At 38.1% G+C, this 16,089-nt stretch overlaps 1 protein-coding gene across 2 annotated transcripts; it reads right to left on the bottom strand.

The window, feature by feature from the left end:
• Positions 1 to 133: 133 nt before the first annotated feature.
• On the bottom strand, positions 134 to 15,233 carry LOC114872838 (mucin-5AC-like). Of its 2 annotated transcripts, XM_029180510.2 has the most exons (5): positions 14,367 to 15,233; positions 11,840 to 11,987; positions 7,470 to 7,552; positions 6,946 to 7,036; positions 134 to 3,823 (listed from the first exon to the last, which is right to left on the bottom strand). In XM_029180510.2, the coding sequence occupies exons 2-5, from the start codon at positions 11,914 to 11,916 to the stop codon at positions 772 to 774; spliced, it is 3,303 nt and encodes a 1,100-aa protein (XP_029036343.2). In that variant the 5' UTR covers positions 11,917 to 11,987; positions 14,367 to 15,233; the 3' UTR covers positions 134 to 771. The 2 variants fall into 2 exon arrangements, with proteins under 2 accessions (XP_029036343.2, XP_029036362.2); XM_029180529.2 differs by lacking the exons at positions 11,840 to 11,987; positions 14,367 to 15,233 and adding an exon at positions 10,142 to 10,327.
• Positions 15,234 to 16,089: the final 856 nt, after the last annotated feature.

Here is a 16,089-nt window from a genome sequence, read left to right as displayed (position 1 = left end):
TACTATTTATTTATTTATTTATTTATACGTTTATTTATAATATACTTTACATTTCGTTCGTTCGCTTAAATACTTAAATAAAAGCATAAGTATCAACGAAGGATATTCGAGAATTCAAAGGAGTTACGTCGAAAATAAAATAAAAATAGAATTTTTCGTCGGAAGTTCTCCAAAACCTTTCTTCCTTCTTTGAAAAATCCTATTTTTCTAATGTTTACATTAAAATTTCCAATAGTTTTGTTTTGAATAATTTGTAATACAATTCTACATAGAAAATTATAGTTAAATTGTAAATGTTGCAAATTATTTAAAAAAAAAAAAATGATAATTACAGTTTGTCTGGAAGTCTGAAAAATGTGAAGAGTATTCTTGTTAATTCGAGTATTATAACATTAAGAGAGTCGTCTGAGTCTAAAAGCTAAAATCTCTTCGTTATTTTTGGAAAAAAGAAATCTTTACAATTCTTCATATTTTAAAAATTTACCAAGAAATCATCGACCATTTCTTTGAACAATTTCAAAAAAATAATAAAAGGTGTCCTAAAAAGAAGAGATATTCTTCAGCAATATCAAAAACAAAGAAGGTATTTCAGGTATCCAAGATCAGACGACTCTAAAACAGTCTTCCAATGTGAAAAATTCTTCCTTTGAAAATTCTTGAAAGACGCGAAGACACGATATTCAGCTTCAATAGAAGCGTCGCGACGACCTATTGTAACGATCGAAGCAGCCGTCGCTTCAGTCCATTGTTAGGTTCCTTACAGGAACCTCTTCACTCTTCCCCGTTGATCCTCTTCTGCACGTGGCCGAGATATCTAGCGAAACTCTCGCTGGCGTGTTTAAGTAACGTCAAACCAAGCCTGAACTTGATCTCAGCGACCTTCTTCACGAAGTTGAAGATAGTGAAACCGTTTTGCTCGGGTGGTTTCGTCGTGGTCAGATCGATTGTGTCAACATTGCTTTGTTCAGTCGTCTTAGGACTCGTCACGTTATCTTCAGAATTAATCTCTGTGCTCGTCGTCGACGAAGTGGAAGATTCGACATCTTCTTTAATTGTTGAAGAAACCGTAGATGTGTCTGCATTCACGGTACTGGTCTCCAGAGTCTGACTCTTCGTGGTAGACTCTTCATTCTTCTCTTTTCTTCTTTGAGCATCAAAGTCCTCCAACTGCTCGCTGTCTTTCTTCTTCTTCTCCTTACTCGTTTGATCATCCTTCTCTTCAGGTAAAGCAGAATCGATGATGTTGAAGATCTCGTTACTCAGATCCTCTTCCTTCTCTTCCTCTTCCAGTTCCCTTTTCGAAGGAATCACTTGAATCACAGTGTCCCTCTTCCTCCTGAAACGTCCCATCGAGAGTATATCCATCGGAGAGCGTTTGATCTTCAAGGATCTGGGTCCATGTTCGACAGCCACAGCAGTGGGGGTGATCTCCACCTCTTCGTACGTATCTTCAGGCTTGGCTGTCTGAATCTGGCCGTAATTCTGAACGGGGTTCATTGGGAAATTAAAATTCTGTACTGAATCGCGATCGAACACCAGCTGGCTACTCTCAGTGGGCTCGTAGCTGTTGGCTAAGGGCCCTGAAGTGGATTGGGCTGGGTGTTTCTCGTTGTAAGGTGGATACTCCTTAGGGACATTTCCAACGACGAACTGGCGATTGGCTGGGTCAGAAACGACCTGTCCAACGTGCTCTGCTGGCTTAGGTCTTTCATAATAAACTGGAGTACTTTGTGGCTCTGGGTATCTGTAATCGGTGTTTCTGTACTTCAAGATGGAAGCTGAATTCTCTGGTCTATAAACTGGAGATGAAGATGGGTGTCTCTGGTCGTTCTTCTTGGTCGTCTGAGGATCATAACCAGTGTCGTACTGTTGGTACCGATAGTAATTGTTGTCGTAGTCCTTGGAGCCAGGATACTTATTGTCTTCGGGTGTCATGCCTTGAAGAACCTTAGCCAGAACCTCCTCTTCACTCTGCCCATAATTTCCCCCGTACTCGTCAAAATTGTATTTATATTTTGGCTCGACTTCGTAGTTTCTTCTGGCAATGGTCCCTCCGAAGGGATAGAGGAAGTAGGAGGCTAAACCTAGACCAAGTCCCACCAGAGACATCACACCGAAGCTGGGCATCACTTCGCGACTCAAGAAATTGTATATCTGCATGCCAAAGGCTGGCGAAGGTGGTTTCTTCTTCGTCTTCGTGGAGTTAGTAGATACCTTGGTCTCTGGGGCGATCTTGGACTCCTGGATTCCATTTTCAGCAAATGAGTCTTCGACTATCAGGTCATTCTCCGTTGATACTAAAGTTGTTGAAGAGACTGTGGTCGTGGAAGTAGTAGGAGTAGATGGCTTACGTCGTCTAACCTTGTTCTTCTTCCTCTTCGAATTATTCCTAGGTCTCTTGGTGGTCGAAGTGGTCGTCGAAGCTGTCGTGGTCGTAGACGACGAAGAGGTGCTTTCAATCTCCGTGTTGATCTTCGTCAACTCAGGATTGAAATCGAACTTCATCAAGTCTATCCTGGTATTATCCAGACTGTCCTTCTCTTCTTTCGTGTCCTGTTTATCTACCTTATCGATCTTCAACACAGGTGTATTGACCTTCACAGGTTGCACCTCGAACTTCGTCGTCTCCTCCACAGGAGGTTTCTTCAGCTGTACCTTTAACACGTTGTTCACCTTGGCACCACCTGGTTTAGGTTTCACTGTTACCTCGACGAGCTCCACACTGGGCGCAGCGGTCTTCGAGGTAGCAGTTACATCCAAACTAGTCGTGGAAGACATCGAAGACGCAGTGGTGGTCTTCTGGGTGTCCATCAGCACCGAGGCTTTGATCTTGGTGACGAACATGGGCTTCTCAGTGCTCTCTACTTTGGTCTTCGGGATAGTGATCATTTGGATGGGCCTGAAGGTAACCTTCTCGATCTTCCCAGTAGTCGAGTTATCAGTCTTCGTGATCTCTGGCTTCACAGTGGTGGTCCTCCTGTTCGGAGGCTTTGGTCTGGCCTGCTGGTTAGGCCTAGACGTCTTTGGACCCGAAGGCTTCGACAGCACAGTGGTCTTCATGGTAGCAATCTTGGGTTTGGGCGTTGTCCTTACATGCTGAATCTTCTTAGTCGTAGTAGTGACAACTTCCTTCCCCTCCAAATTACTCATTGTAGTCTGAGGAACCTTGGAGGTGGTGTTCTGAAGTGATTCTTCCTTCTGTTGACTGTGAATCTTCTCTGGCTTCGTTTCTGCAGTCTTCTTCGTGGTCACAGGGATGGACTTCTTCGTGGTGGAAGGTTCATCCATGACCAGAGTGGTGATGACAGGTATCGTTGACTTGTCTGTCACTCTTTCTGTGGTCTCCACTCTCTCCATCACGGTTGTTGGTTTCTCAACAACTCGTACTTCATTCTCGAACGGCTGCTTCGTCTTCTTGTCCACCTCTGTGGGTTTCACTGTGGTGGACGGAGGATTCAGCAGGATCCACGTTGATATTCCACCCGTGGTCGTTGGGTAGTTCTTGTGGGCAATCATCAGACGCGTTGAACTCATCTCTCGTTCTAATTCCTCTTCGGTCATGGCCATCGCCTGACCAGGGTGACTGGATTCAAAATAGCCAAACTTTGAGTTGATGGGTCTACCGAATCCTATGTTCGTTGACTGGACGTTAGTGGACGGAATCACTTCTTTTGCAGCTCCATCAGCTGGTTTCTGATTGATGGGTTTCTTGATGGTGTTGTCGAGAACCTTGGCTGGCTCTTCAGGGTTGGTCACGTTCAGCAACTGAGTAGCCACTGTTCTTAACGATTGGTCGATGTTCTGCAGGTCTTTCACTTGCGAACTGAAAGAAAATTCACCATTTTAATCATCGTTATTTGAAAAATCTTGCAAGTTTAGTTGAAATTAGAATTTAAACTATGGGTGAATTTTGACAATTAGTCCTTACCTTTGTACGTATGTCAAAATTTGAACATACTCGGATATTGATTATTTTTTTTAATTATACAGGACACTTTTGGGATGGTTGGGAAGAGGGGAACGAATATATTCTAATATGATAATAAACTAATATAACAATAAAAGAAAATACAAATTTGTTCGTTTGAATGGTTTATTTCAATTACAATTTATTGGCACAAACGCTATTAATGCCCTAAGATTATCTTAAGATTCACGGCATGAAATAGTTTAATTATCTTATAAATATTAATGTTACAACGTGGATTCGTAATACTGTTCTTCTGTTTCTGCTAAATTCATCAGTTTATACTTATTAGTATTATTATTAAAGCTACTGCTGGCGAGGTTAAGATTATTTATCATCTAGAAACTATATTCTCTACTATATACCCCCTTACCTTTCAAATAATAAATAAAATAAATAGAATCTTAAAATTTTAAGTTCTAATCTAATAAAAAAAAATATATATATATATACAGAGAGCTTCAGTAATGGTGTTAAAAAATTGTCTTAGAATTTAAAGGAAGTTCTTCATGAACCATTCAACTTCTAAGGGGTTGAAATTCATGAAGACTAAAAATGTCACCAAAATTGAATCACCCCGTAGATTCCACCCGTATCATTTCCCTCAACCACTTGTACTTTTCTCAGAATTCCAACAACCACCATCCACCCAAGAGGAAGAGGAAGATAAAGGACATCATAATCTTCATCTCTTCCTCTTCTTCCTCTTGCTCTTCCACTCGTTCAACCCCCCATATTTATGCATCGACTGTTTGACCACCTCTTCAAGATTCGTCCAAAGACTATCCACCACGTCGTTATTAGATCTGAAACCGAAGGAGCTGGGGAATAACCAAGGGTAAATAAAGGTAGCTATACCCAGGACACCAGCTGCCATAGCAGTGAAAGGTGCAGCGGCTATGCTGAAGAAACCGTAATGCAAGGGATTAATGAACGTGAAGTAGGTGAAAACAGAAGCTATAGACTCCATGATACCGCTAGGTGTGAGATCATAATCATCTTCCTCGTCGTCATTGGACAGAGAGGTCGAAGGCGAAGAGCCTACAGCTAATCCAGCCGGAGGAGATGGGGATGGATTAGAAGAAGCTGAACCAGCAACATTCGCAGCTGTTGCTGGTCTAACCAAGGAATTACCACCTGAAGAATCTCCTGTCTGACCGACTTCTGAACCTCCAGCTGCTGGAGAACCTACGCTATCCTCGTTTTCTGCAAGGGAAGCCTCAACTGGAAGTGATACATCATTCCCAGCAGCTGGATTTGTGATGCTGATCTGAGTGTCTTGGATAATCTCCACTTCCTGAGGAATCTGATCCTGTGGACCCTTCGGAGGATTATAATAATCATTCTGAGAAGAAGCAGGTCGGTACACAGGTACTGGACGATAATTAGGATCACTCTGATAATTATTACTCGACGAATCAGTGGGAGGCGATGAAGTGGTTTTGTACGTATTCGTATTGAACACTTGGGAGTTGATGATGATGTTCAAATCCGTGCAACCTTCTTTACTTTGGATCGTATTATTGATTCTAGTGTAAGAGTTGATGAGGATGGTGGGACACCTGTGGTCGTAAGTGACCATGGGTGTCTGGGGTTTCTGTTGATCAGGGATCTTGTTGTTTTCTTCGTAGGAAGTGAACCCTATGTGGACATTGGGACCTGGCTTCGAGGTAGACGAAGAAGGAGAATAGGAATTAGATGCTGAAGAATAAACTGGTCTGATAGGACCTCCAGGTACCTTTGTCCTGTTTGGTTTCCTGGAGTCTGTGTTTATCAAATGGACCACAGTGTTCTGAGACACCTGGGTCTGAAGATTCTGAACCGTCTTGTTCTTCAGCATTGTCTTCTCTGTCGTGTAAGCAGGCTGGAAGTAAACAGGGTAAACGAAACTAGGCTTCAGGGTGTGAACCTCACCAGGTTTAGAAGGTCTATTCGGTTCTAGATTCTGATAGACTGGGTCAAATGCAACACTAATCGGTCCATTTTGATTACTTTCAACGATATGGCTACCATTGGACATAAAGGCAGGGATCTTCAACCAGTGAACGATTTCCTGAAGATGAGGACTCGGTACTGGTCTCTCTATGCTCTCTTCAGGTTTCAAATCATCATCCAGAGATGTGTAAGTGTCGTAATTATGAAAATCTTCTGCGTTTTGAATGGCTCCATTCGGCCAGTTCTTCAGGTGCGCATTGGAAGTTGAAGAATTATTTCTATCTCTAATTATTTTATTTTGATTCTTTTTGATCGGTGGTCGTCGAAGTTTTGTTATATTTGAATTCTTCGAGTTCCAATTACGATTCGAAGCGTTTCCAAGGGTGGTGATCAAACGATTGTTATTATTCTGAGGGTTCTCACGAGTCAGTGTACCGGTGATCTTTTTAATGGCTGCGACGTGATCGAATAGAGTGGTCGACTCGACCTTTGAATTTCTGTCGAAATTCGGCGAAAATTCTTGCCTTTGATCTGGGAATTCAGTTCTCGAATTGTGGCCCAAGGTTGACCCTGAATTATTCACAACCTCGCTCGACCTTGTCGAAATTTTGTCATTCGAATTGCGGAAATCGTTGAAGGAAGTGGTCATGGACGATGGTTCCCTGATTCTCGAATTCAACAGAGGATTTTTCCCTTGATTTTGATTGGAATTCCTGAATCTTGGAATTTTATAAAACAATCTATTTTTATTATTATTTTCAACAATTTGTTCGTTTGAAGTGGTTGAGACACGTTGATGAGGAATTTCAGGCTCTTTTAATTTTGTTATGTTATTTGTTAATATTTGAACAGGGTTATGAGAATTTTTGGAAATTCTAATTAATGGATCTTTATTTTTGATAGATTTTTGTGAATTCCGGAAATTGCTCGATTTCCTCTGTTCGTTTACATTTACCCTGATATTAAGATCGGTAAGGGGATTGATAGTAGAGTGATAGTAATTAGTGTATGGAAATCTACTACTTCCGGAATTCCACGTATACCTGCTATCTTCTTGAATGCTTTTCGAGATGCTGGATCGGGGTCTCCATTCTTCGAGGTTTGATTTCGTTCTCCCTGCTGGAACGAATTCTTCTGAAACAAATTAAGATCTTAAGTAATTTCTTTGAACATTCGACAATTTGCTAACTTTAATAAGAAAACAAATTTCGATCAAAAGAAATTGTAAAACTAAAATCATTATAAAATTCATCGTATCATAACATGGTCGTTTATCAAAAGCGAATAATTTAAATAATCGCAGAACGCTTCGCTTAATTAGAAACAGGTTTTCCTACTCATCGAAACTTTCACGGAAATCGACAAAGTTCTCATTAACTGATTTGTAACAGTATAAATACAGTTGCGACGATTATTCGACGATCGAAGCATCTAATTTGCAAGAGAAGAACCGCCCTTTTCCTTTCCACTTTTTTGTGCGTGACAACATTTCAACGATTTCCTCAATAAATGCTTCCTTTTAGCCGTTTCTCTAACATTTATATATGCAAAAAATTGCAAATCTTACCGGTTCTCTGTGGCCTGGCATCTCCTGATCCTGACAGGAGCAGGACCACCACTACTTTCAATATCTTCATCCGCATTTTCCCACTGAAACAAAAAATAAAACAACAATTTATATCTTGTGTAATTAAGACAGCATTCAAATTGGTAAACTTTTCATATAGATTTATAAGGTGGATTAACATTTGGAAATTGGGAAGGGGGAAGCTGGGTAATTTCAAAATTTAGAAATTTGGAAAAATGGAAACTTAGGAATTTCGAAACTTAAGAACTTAAGAATTTAGAAACTTAGGGATTTGGAAACTTAGGAACTTAGAAACTTAGAATCTTAGGAACTTGAGAATTTAGAAACTTGAAAATTTGGACCTTGGAAGCTTAGACACTTAGGAACTTAGAAACTTAGAATCTCAGAAATTTGAGAACTTAGAACCTTGATAACATCAAAATTTGAATGTTTACAATGTCATAAATCACCAAGCAATCCACGTGGTAAAGAACAAACCACGAACCATGAAAAAAGATCTAGAATCACGTTTCTCCTCGACCCAGTGATCCGAACCTGATCTCGATCGACGATTTAGATCAAGAATGGAATGACAGAGCAGTGAACCAGCAAACTGGTCAGCCTTTTCGCAAAAAACAGAACGATCTCGACCTTCGTATGAATCAAGTTCGCAAGAGATGATTGCAGGTACGTTTAAATACAATTCTTGCATACAAAGGACAATATTCATTTGCATACTCATTGAGACTTTCTTTTCAAATAAAAATATATTCGCTACTGACGTATTAATAGATGATCAGCATAAAGTAATGCAAAATTAACATATAACAGAAAATAAATCATGAAAGAATGACGTAAGGTGGCTAGATCGTTTTCAAGTGCAACACGCGACGAATGTTTTATCGCTGATTTGCGTATCCAAGGTCTCGATCGAGGCGATCGTTCGTATTCGATCCTCATGGATCGATTGTTCGGTGTACGATGCCGGTCGAATAGAAATTAGATATTTTGCGATCATTTTATGGCGCGAAACTCTACACACAATCTAAAACGATGTGATTATATCAAATTTATTATTATTAATTATTTAATGTGAAATTTTATTTTCTTCTTCTCTAATTGAAGAGTACCTTAAAAGCTGAAAATATTCCAAAGTATCTTATAATAAAATACAATTAAAGTTTCTAATCTTTAATTGGATTCATGCATTATTAAAATACTTCATTCATTTCAAGCACCAAAAATAGCAAACTCAAATACCTAACTGTGGAATGCGTATCGACATTGTAACAAATCGCATTCAATTGAAAGATAATCTTACTTTAAATACTACATACAAAGAGCTTGAAACATTCTAACCATCGAGAAGTCGATATTCAAGTTATCAGCAAAATGCGCCGAGCGATGCAGAGATAAAATCTTTCCCGCGTAAAACGAACGTCGAAACTCGCTGACATTCCAATTTAATTGCAATCTGTTTTTACACTGCATCATAAAATCATGATTTTTTTTACCGTTGCATTTTTCTGTTTCGTTTATATTGATGTCTGGTAACGGTATCATTGGTAATCGGTCTTTCCTTAGCCACTCGTTTGCATGTGAATGCACACCGGCTGCACCGTGATACTCGTATTTCTGACTATCGTAGTTAACGCACCGTTAGAGCGTACTTTAATTTGTCGCGAAATTGATAAGTGGCTGATAGTATTAAATTGAAGTCTGTAGCTTCGAGTTGAAAGTCGGAAATTGAAAATTGGTGGCTGGAAATTGGAAACTAAAAATCGGGGGTTGGAATTTGGAAATTGCAAATTGGAAGCTGGGAATTAAGGGTTGAAAATTGGAAATTGGGGGCTGGAAGTTGGAAACTAAAAATCGGGGGTTGGAATTTGGAAATTGCAAATTGGAAGCTGGGAATTAAGGGTTGAAAATTGGAAATTGGGAGGTGAAAACTGTGAGTTGAAAGCTGGAAGTTAGAAATTGCAAATTGAAAATTGGAAGATGAAAACGTTTATAATTTGATGTTGCAGTCTGAATTATATCTAATTGCTAGATAATTACTTGGCAATTAACAACAGCCATATAAATCCTAGAGATTTCCATATGGAAATTGACCCATGGTACGAAGGTAACAACTGTGTCAGAAGACATCTTGAAATTATGCCTCCGAGTTCTACTCCCATATATATCTGCCTATTACAGTTAACGTACCGTTAGAGCATATTTAATATGTGTCCCGAATAACAAGAAACACCGGCCGTTCGAACAATCGCTCGTCACAATCATGTTTCGCCTGTCACGCTAGCTTCTTCTGATGGACCGTTTTCAGCGTATCAAAGTAGCGTTGACAGTGGTGGTTTTTGGACTATTGCATTTCCAGGTCACCTGTCTTTCAGCTTCCTGAATCTTCTAGTTCGATTTAGCCAAATCTTTGTACTCGTTTGAACGAGAAAACAATCGAAGAAAGAAAATGAAGATTGACAGAGGAATTAACCCTTTATCGCAAAAAATCTACCAATTGTAACAACACATAGCAGAAAATCACATTAACAGAATCACCGAGAAACATTATTTCTTCGATACCTAAATTAATTTCTCGAATAACCCAAAAGAAGTGTTCAACAAAACTTTCTCGATCTCCTAAGAATTTAATCCAGATAAAGAACGGCTCTTACCTGAACTTTTAAACACCTTCTGGAAGCCGCATTTAATCACCAATCACACGCGATCAAATAGAAAACAACACAAAAAAAAAAGAAATAAAAATAAAATATAATCACGTATTCGATAATGAACTGTACGTATCACGGTGTAAGGAACACGAAAATCTCTACGACGAAGAAGAAGACGAAAAGAGAAGCTAGAAGTGTCGTCGTAGTGGACGATCTTTCGACAATGGTGCACGGCTGACTGAATCCTCGAGGAGAAGGTTGAAGAAGGCTAGCCGCGTGCACGCAGCTGGCCACCAGGTAAAATCCACCAAGGTGGAGAGGCGCCTCCATCCACGAGTCATCGGGAACCCGTTACTCCGTTGCTTACGAACGAGATTCTGCTCGGGTTGAATAACCTTCGCCGTGGCGGTATGCTAAAGCGTGTTCGTGACTACCTTGGCCGATCACCTCGGGAACTGGGTGAATCTGAACGTCCTGGGACACCAGGATGGGATTGATGGAATACCTCGGTGACGTAATCGGGTGAAATAAAAATGATGACCGAGATTCGTTGACGGAAATACACGGTTTCACGAAAAAGCAGTCGCAGAGGGGCTGATTATTTGTATTGGGTGTTGGGTACTGGGGATTTTGGGTATTGGTATTATTACCATATCAATACTAATATGTTAATTTATTAAAAGTTCATATTAATGCAACTATTACCATAATAATTTTCTATATAAGAGAAGAGAAATACCTTCCTAGAAAAGTTTCCTAATAAAAATTAGAACTAATGAGACTGTCTAAAGATACTAAATATGTACCCTCTTCCAAGTAATATTTTTAACATTTCACGTCTAAGATATGTGACCCACTTCTTAAAAAAACATCTGAAAAATGGCAACAAGATCGTATCTAACTTATGGAACATCAAATACCGTACTCTTCTTTAAACCAAAGCCACAGTAACAGCTTAAATTATATACACAACGAAACATGAAATGAGTAAATCGTTCTTTAGGCACGCATAACAGTACCTCGAGGTATTTTAATTCAATACATCAGCAAATTAATTTGCTCCTCTGAATTTCATAATTCGTGACAAAGAAAACTCTAAAGCCTTGTATACCTGTAAACATTCTTACACTTGAATAATTCTTCGTCTAGCTTTCAAGAAATAGAATACAACAACCGAGACGTTTTAGAAACGCAAAATAATTATCTACATGAAATGTACCATTTTTGTTAATATCAGTGCAATTTCACTTGGCGAGTTGACTGAGAATTGAGGAGAAACTTGTTCTGCATGGGAATCGTTGAATCGAGACGAGGTTGTCGCAGTAAACGCCCGCGGAGAGCCATTTCCGGTACCAATGAATACGCAAATTGTCGTCGAAGGAAAGACTCGTGGTTAAAACGTAATATTCCTTTACGCAATAGCTGCACTTTTTTAAAGCAAATTAATTAATAAAATTGAAGAGAAGAAATGGAAGTAAGTAGCTGGATGAATACTAATTCAGAGTATAATTAGATGAATTAACGATGTAAGGAAGGAGTTCAAAGTATAGAATGGCGAGAATGTTAGTGGGATAAGAGGTAAGAAGAGAAGGACGTTAGACATACATGGCTGACAGTGTATGCAAGGGTGAAAAAAGTCAATTCTCAGGGACCTCCTCCCGGAAGGTGTACGATATATGTATAATAGGAGAACGTGCTTACCGTCCCAGAATCGTGGCCAGCCATAGTTCTATGTAGGACATAGCGGCACTTCTTACGGCCATAGATACCTTTCCCATCTGCTGCCAAACGACGCGACGCCTGTCGACGTTAATGTCGTCGAAACAGTTTCGACGTGTGTACCATGCAACTGAAAAAAAGGAAAAAGGGTTACACCGTTGATTAATGCTTCATCTATTCTTCCCAATCTGCTGAAGAAAATTTCTTCTTGATGTTCTTGCGGAAGATAAACGACTTTTGCGAATCAAACACGTTTTCCATACTGTACTTATTCAATTATTAATACGTTATTATTGAAATTAATCAAATTTTCAATTGGGAAGTATAGAAGAAGAGAATTTAATTTTCTATTCCTTCAGAAATGAAAACAATGATTGCTGACTTTGTTCACTGACCAATTTGCAATCTCCCAAGTTGCATCATCGTGGCATAATGAATATGTAATTACTAAGCAACATCCGTTTATCGTTCAACGGGAGTTGCTTCCGTGATGAGCACCGTTATCGATTGAAACATTCGTCGATTTACTAAATCGGTAATCGCTTTGCATGTCGAACATTAGACTCGTTTGAACATCGCAAGGAAACCAGATCAGCTAGAAGCGTGATACGCGGTTAATTAAAAAGCTCAACGTCAGCTGGAGGCTGAAAAAATTGTTGAAGAAAATCGAATAAAGAGCACACATCCGGGCTTTAACATGTTTGATCGGTTGTTTTGATCTCCAGTCAAGATTGCGCGCAATTAAAGCGCAACGAATTGATGAAGAAAACGTGGAACGTGAAATTAATGAAGAGAGGTTCTTGGAAAATGGTACCACATAGGGTTTCACTTCAGTAATTGATCCAGAAGAAAACTATAGGCGGCCTTATCGACAGTTTTATTATTTATAATAATATTACAAAATAAATAGAAAATAATAATTTTTGAAATTGATGAAGCGGAAGAGATTTCAAGGTCATCTTCACTTTTTTTAAAGAAATTGCATATTTGATTTTTCATTTAAAGATTTAAACGGAAATTAGAGAGTTTCACATGAATATGTCAAAGTAAACGAAGAACCAATGAACCTGAGGGTCATCGATCGGGAAGAGAACGAAAGTTCTCAAGACAAGCGAGCAGCGTCAACACCGAAGAAGGAAAAAGTGGCATTGACTTGGTGGAATGATACTAATTAACTTCATGGTGATAATTAACTACACGAAAAAAAAGTGTGAATATGTACTACACGTGCACACATGCTTGTGTTACTCAATCTCTTCTTTACGGGTTCATTCAACACTTAATTTTCTTAATAAAATTAATTTGCACAGTATTGAAATTTTCTAAAATTTCAATTTTTAATTGAAGAATTCTTGTGTGGCTTGTTAAACTATCATTTAAAATTCGTTCAACGAAGAAATGATGTTCAACGATAGGATGAATACTGGTTGGTAAATGACCGGGCAGCCAGTGTTAACGAACGAGTAAATCATTATATCAGCACACGAAAGTGCGTGTTAATTACATCGTCATTAATTATATCATGTGTAGGAGAAAAAAAAAGTGTTTGTAAACATCTTCTATACATTAGAAGGATTTCTTCCGTGAAATTTTGATTTGATTTGCCATGATTCCTTTGAAGAGCACGTATCTAATTTTATGCGTAATAAAAGCAATCATTAAACTGATGCATCCACAATGATTAAATACGTGGAATCAATTATGAAGATGATTGAGTTTCACCTGTCAATTGTGATATCTGTGTCAACATATTTTTTCTTTTTTTGGATGTATGATTTATATTAATTCTACTTTTTTTCTGTTTCTTCTTTAATCAGAAAGCTAACTCGTTAATGGCGACAAAAGAAGAATAAAAAAAAAAATTCATGTGAAAGTTGATGGTGAGTGCAGAACTCTTTAGAATTCTTTTTTTCTTTAAGACAAATGAAGGTTCGGCTATTCTTCTTTGAATTTTTTCGGTGAAAAGGAATTTCAAATTTAAACAACGAATCTTTATAAGGAAATTTTTAATTTATAATTACAATTATGGGTGAACTGAATTGCTGAACGTTTCTTCAATTTTACGTTTGCAATTTTACGAAGACTTGTTCCTTTCTTCTGAAGACAATAAATAAGTGAAGTTTAGAATTTCTTATTCCATAGCCTTTCTATTCGACATTTTATACATTTGTGTCGAATAAAACTAGGTGCCTCTACCCACGTTCTGCACTATCGATGCACGTTTTCATATTTTTACAGCTTTGGTAATATCTGTTTCAGTAAATGCTGATCGTTCGCTTTATTTTATGAAGCACTATACTCAGAGTGCTCTGGTACATTTGATTTTGATCCTGTTCCTTCGCTCGAAAGGAAAGAAGAAATGTTTATTATAATTTGATGCAACTAGGACGAGTTTCTAGAAATAGAAACTTCTAAATTTTCTTTTCTCTAAATGTCAATTGTTTTTGAATTAGTTTTAATAAAAATTAGATAATTTAGTTTTCTTATTATTCTTAAAAATTTCTCTTACCTTTAAAAGTTTCTGCTTCTTCTGTACAGAAATTTCTTCAGTATATTCTTCTTTTCTTTTTTCCCTTCAAAAGACAGGATATTCTTCATACAAATATCTCAACAGTATTTCTTTAATATTTCTTCCTCACAAAACAAATGTTTCTTCATTATGCTTTAATAAACGTTTCAAGAGCCAACTTCTTCAAAAAAGAAGACAACTTAACTTCAGTTCATAACTAAACATGTATTTTTCTCTTTTCCATAAAAACCAATCTCTTCTCCAACTTTTCTTCCTCCTATCATTCCCAGAATCTCTTCTTATTCTTCCTATGTTTCCAACTAAAAAGTTCTCTTCAAACATTCGTAGAATTCGTTTCACGGCTCGTAAATCACTTTAAAACGATCGATTCTTCCTTTCTTCTTTTTGCTTTCACCGTTTTAAACTTCTTCTTCGCTTTTACTCTTCCCTCAACGTCTACAACTTCCGGAACCGATCTCTTTAAGCTTTTTACCAAACAGAAAATTCATCAACAACAGGATAGACATCCTGTCGAATGAAATCATTTCTCAAAATGACGATTTAATCGATTGTACTTGTGACCCTCATTCCCATTCTCGTGTTCGCCTTTGGAACTTCCGGTTCGATTCGTTTGCGTTTCTGAGACGGTGATACTAATTGACAAGGTAATAAGAACGCGTTTTGTGTCATTGCGTGTTATCAGAGAAACTGTGCATGTTCGTTCGTGCTCCAGTAATACCACCGGAAATGTTCAATTCGAGGAAGTTTGTTATTTTAGAAGAATTTCCTGATGATTCTTTTCTTCGTCTACTCGTTGAATATTAACCATTCCAGAATTTCTGGTTCCTTTTGTTTCTTCCTTTTATAAATTTGATAGAAATCGATCTGTCAGTTCTTACTTTCAATTCTTCAATGTACAAATTAATCTTCTAATCCGCCTTCCGGTTGCAGATCTCATTGATCTTCGAGAATTTAATTGCTACTCGTTCCCCGATTATGAGAACTGGTTCTTTTAATGTTCGTATTTAATACACTTTCATATCATATGAGAGTTTAAGGCAGTCTGTTCGTCAATTACTTTTCCTTTTTAAGGAAAATAAGCCTCCTTTTCCTCGGTGTTTTACGAGAGTCAAGTTTTTCTGATAAGGACTTCACTGACACTTTCAGTGAGATAATCTCTTCTTCGATTGATCCTGATGAAGAAATCTGAAATTTCTTTAGTCTATTATTAATTTATCCTTGGTACCTTAAGTTGCCTCTTAATTAACCCTCGCAATTAATTAACAACGAAGAAATGATATTCTTCTATGACGAACTCTTCAACTTTAGGATATCTTTCAATATAAAACTTCTATTTTATCCTCTAATCTTTTGATTCTTCTGCTCCTTCTTCAGACTTCTTCCTTTTTCCTCAACATCCCTCAATGACCCATCAAACTCTAACATCTTTCAACAATCACAATTATTCAATTATCCAGACCTTCTTGTCATCCCTCAATTCTTATGTCAATCTCTTCCTTCCATTTCAAGGTCCTTTAATGGTACCTCGACTCAATCTGATATTATTTAATTACCTCACAGGACTCAGTCTCCTAAACAGCAAACGAAACTTCTTGTCTCTTCAGGGTCCTTCGATGGTCCCTTTGATTCTTCATCACTTCGAAGCACTGTAACGTTCCTGGGGAATGTCAAGAAGGTCCTGTTTCTTGAGGACCCAGGATAA

The sequence above is a fragment of the Osmia bicornis genome, chromosome 7 (assembly GCF_907164935.1).
Source record: "Osmia bicornis bicornis chromosome 7, iOsmBic2.1, whole genome shotgun sequence".
NCBI lineage: Eukaryota > Metazoa > Arthropoda > Insecta > Hymenoptera > Megachilidae > Osmia > Osmia bicornis.
The sequence above is the reverse complement of the archived record's forward strand: the minus strand, read 5'-3'. Positions and strand labels throughout refer to the sequence as shown.

Coding starts and splice junctions, on each gene's coding strand:
- LOC114872838 (XM_029180510.2), bottom strand. CDS start 11,916: ATGGGAAAGGTATCTATGGCCGTAAGAAGTGCCGCTATGTCCTACATA. Junction 7,553..11,839: donor CTGGCCACGATTCTGGGACG/GTAAGCACGTTC, acceptor TTTTTGTTTCAG/TGGGAAAATGCGGATGAAGA. Junction 3,824..6,945: donor AGCATTCAAGAAGATAGCAG/GTATACGTGGAA, acceptor ATTTTCTTTCAG/TTCGCAAGTGAAAGACCTGC.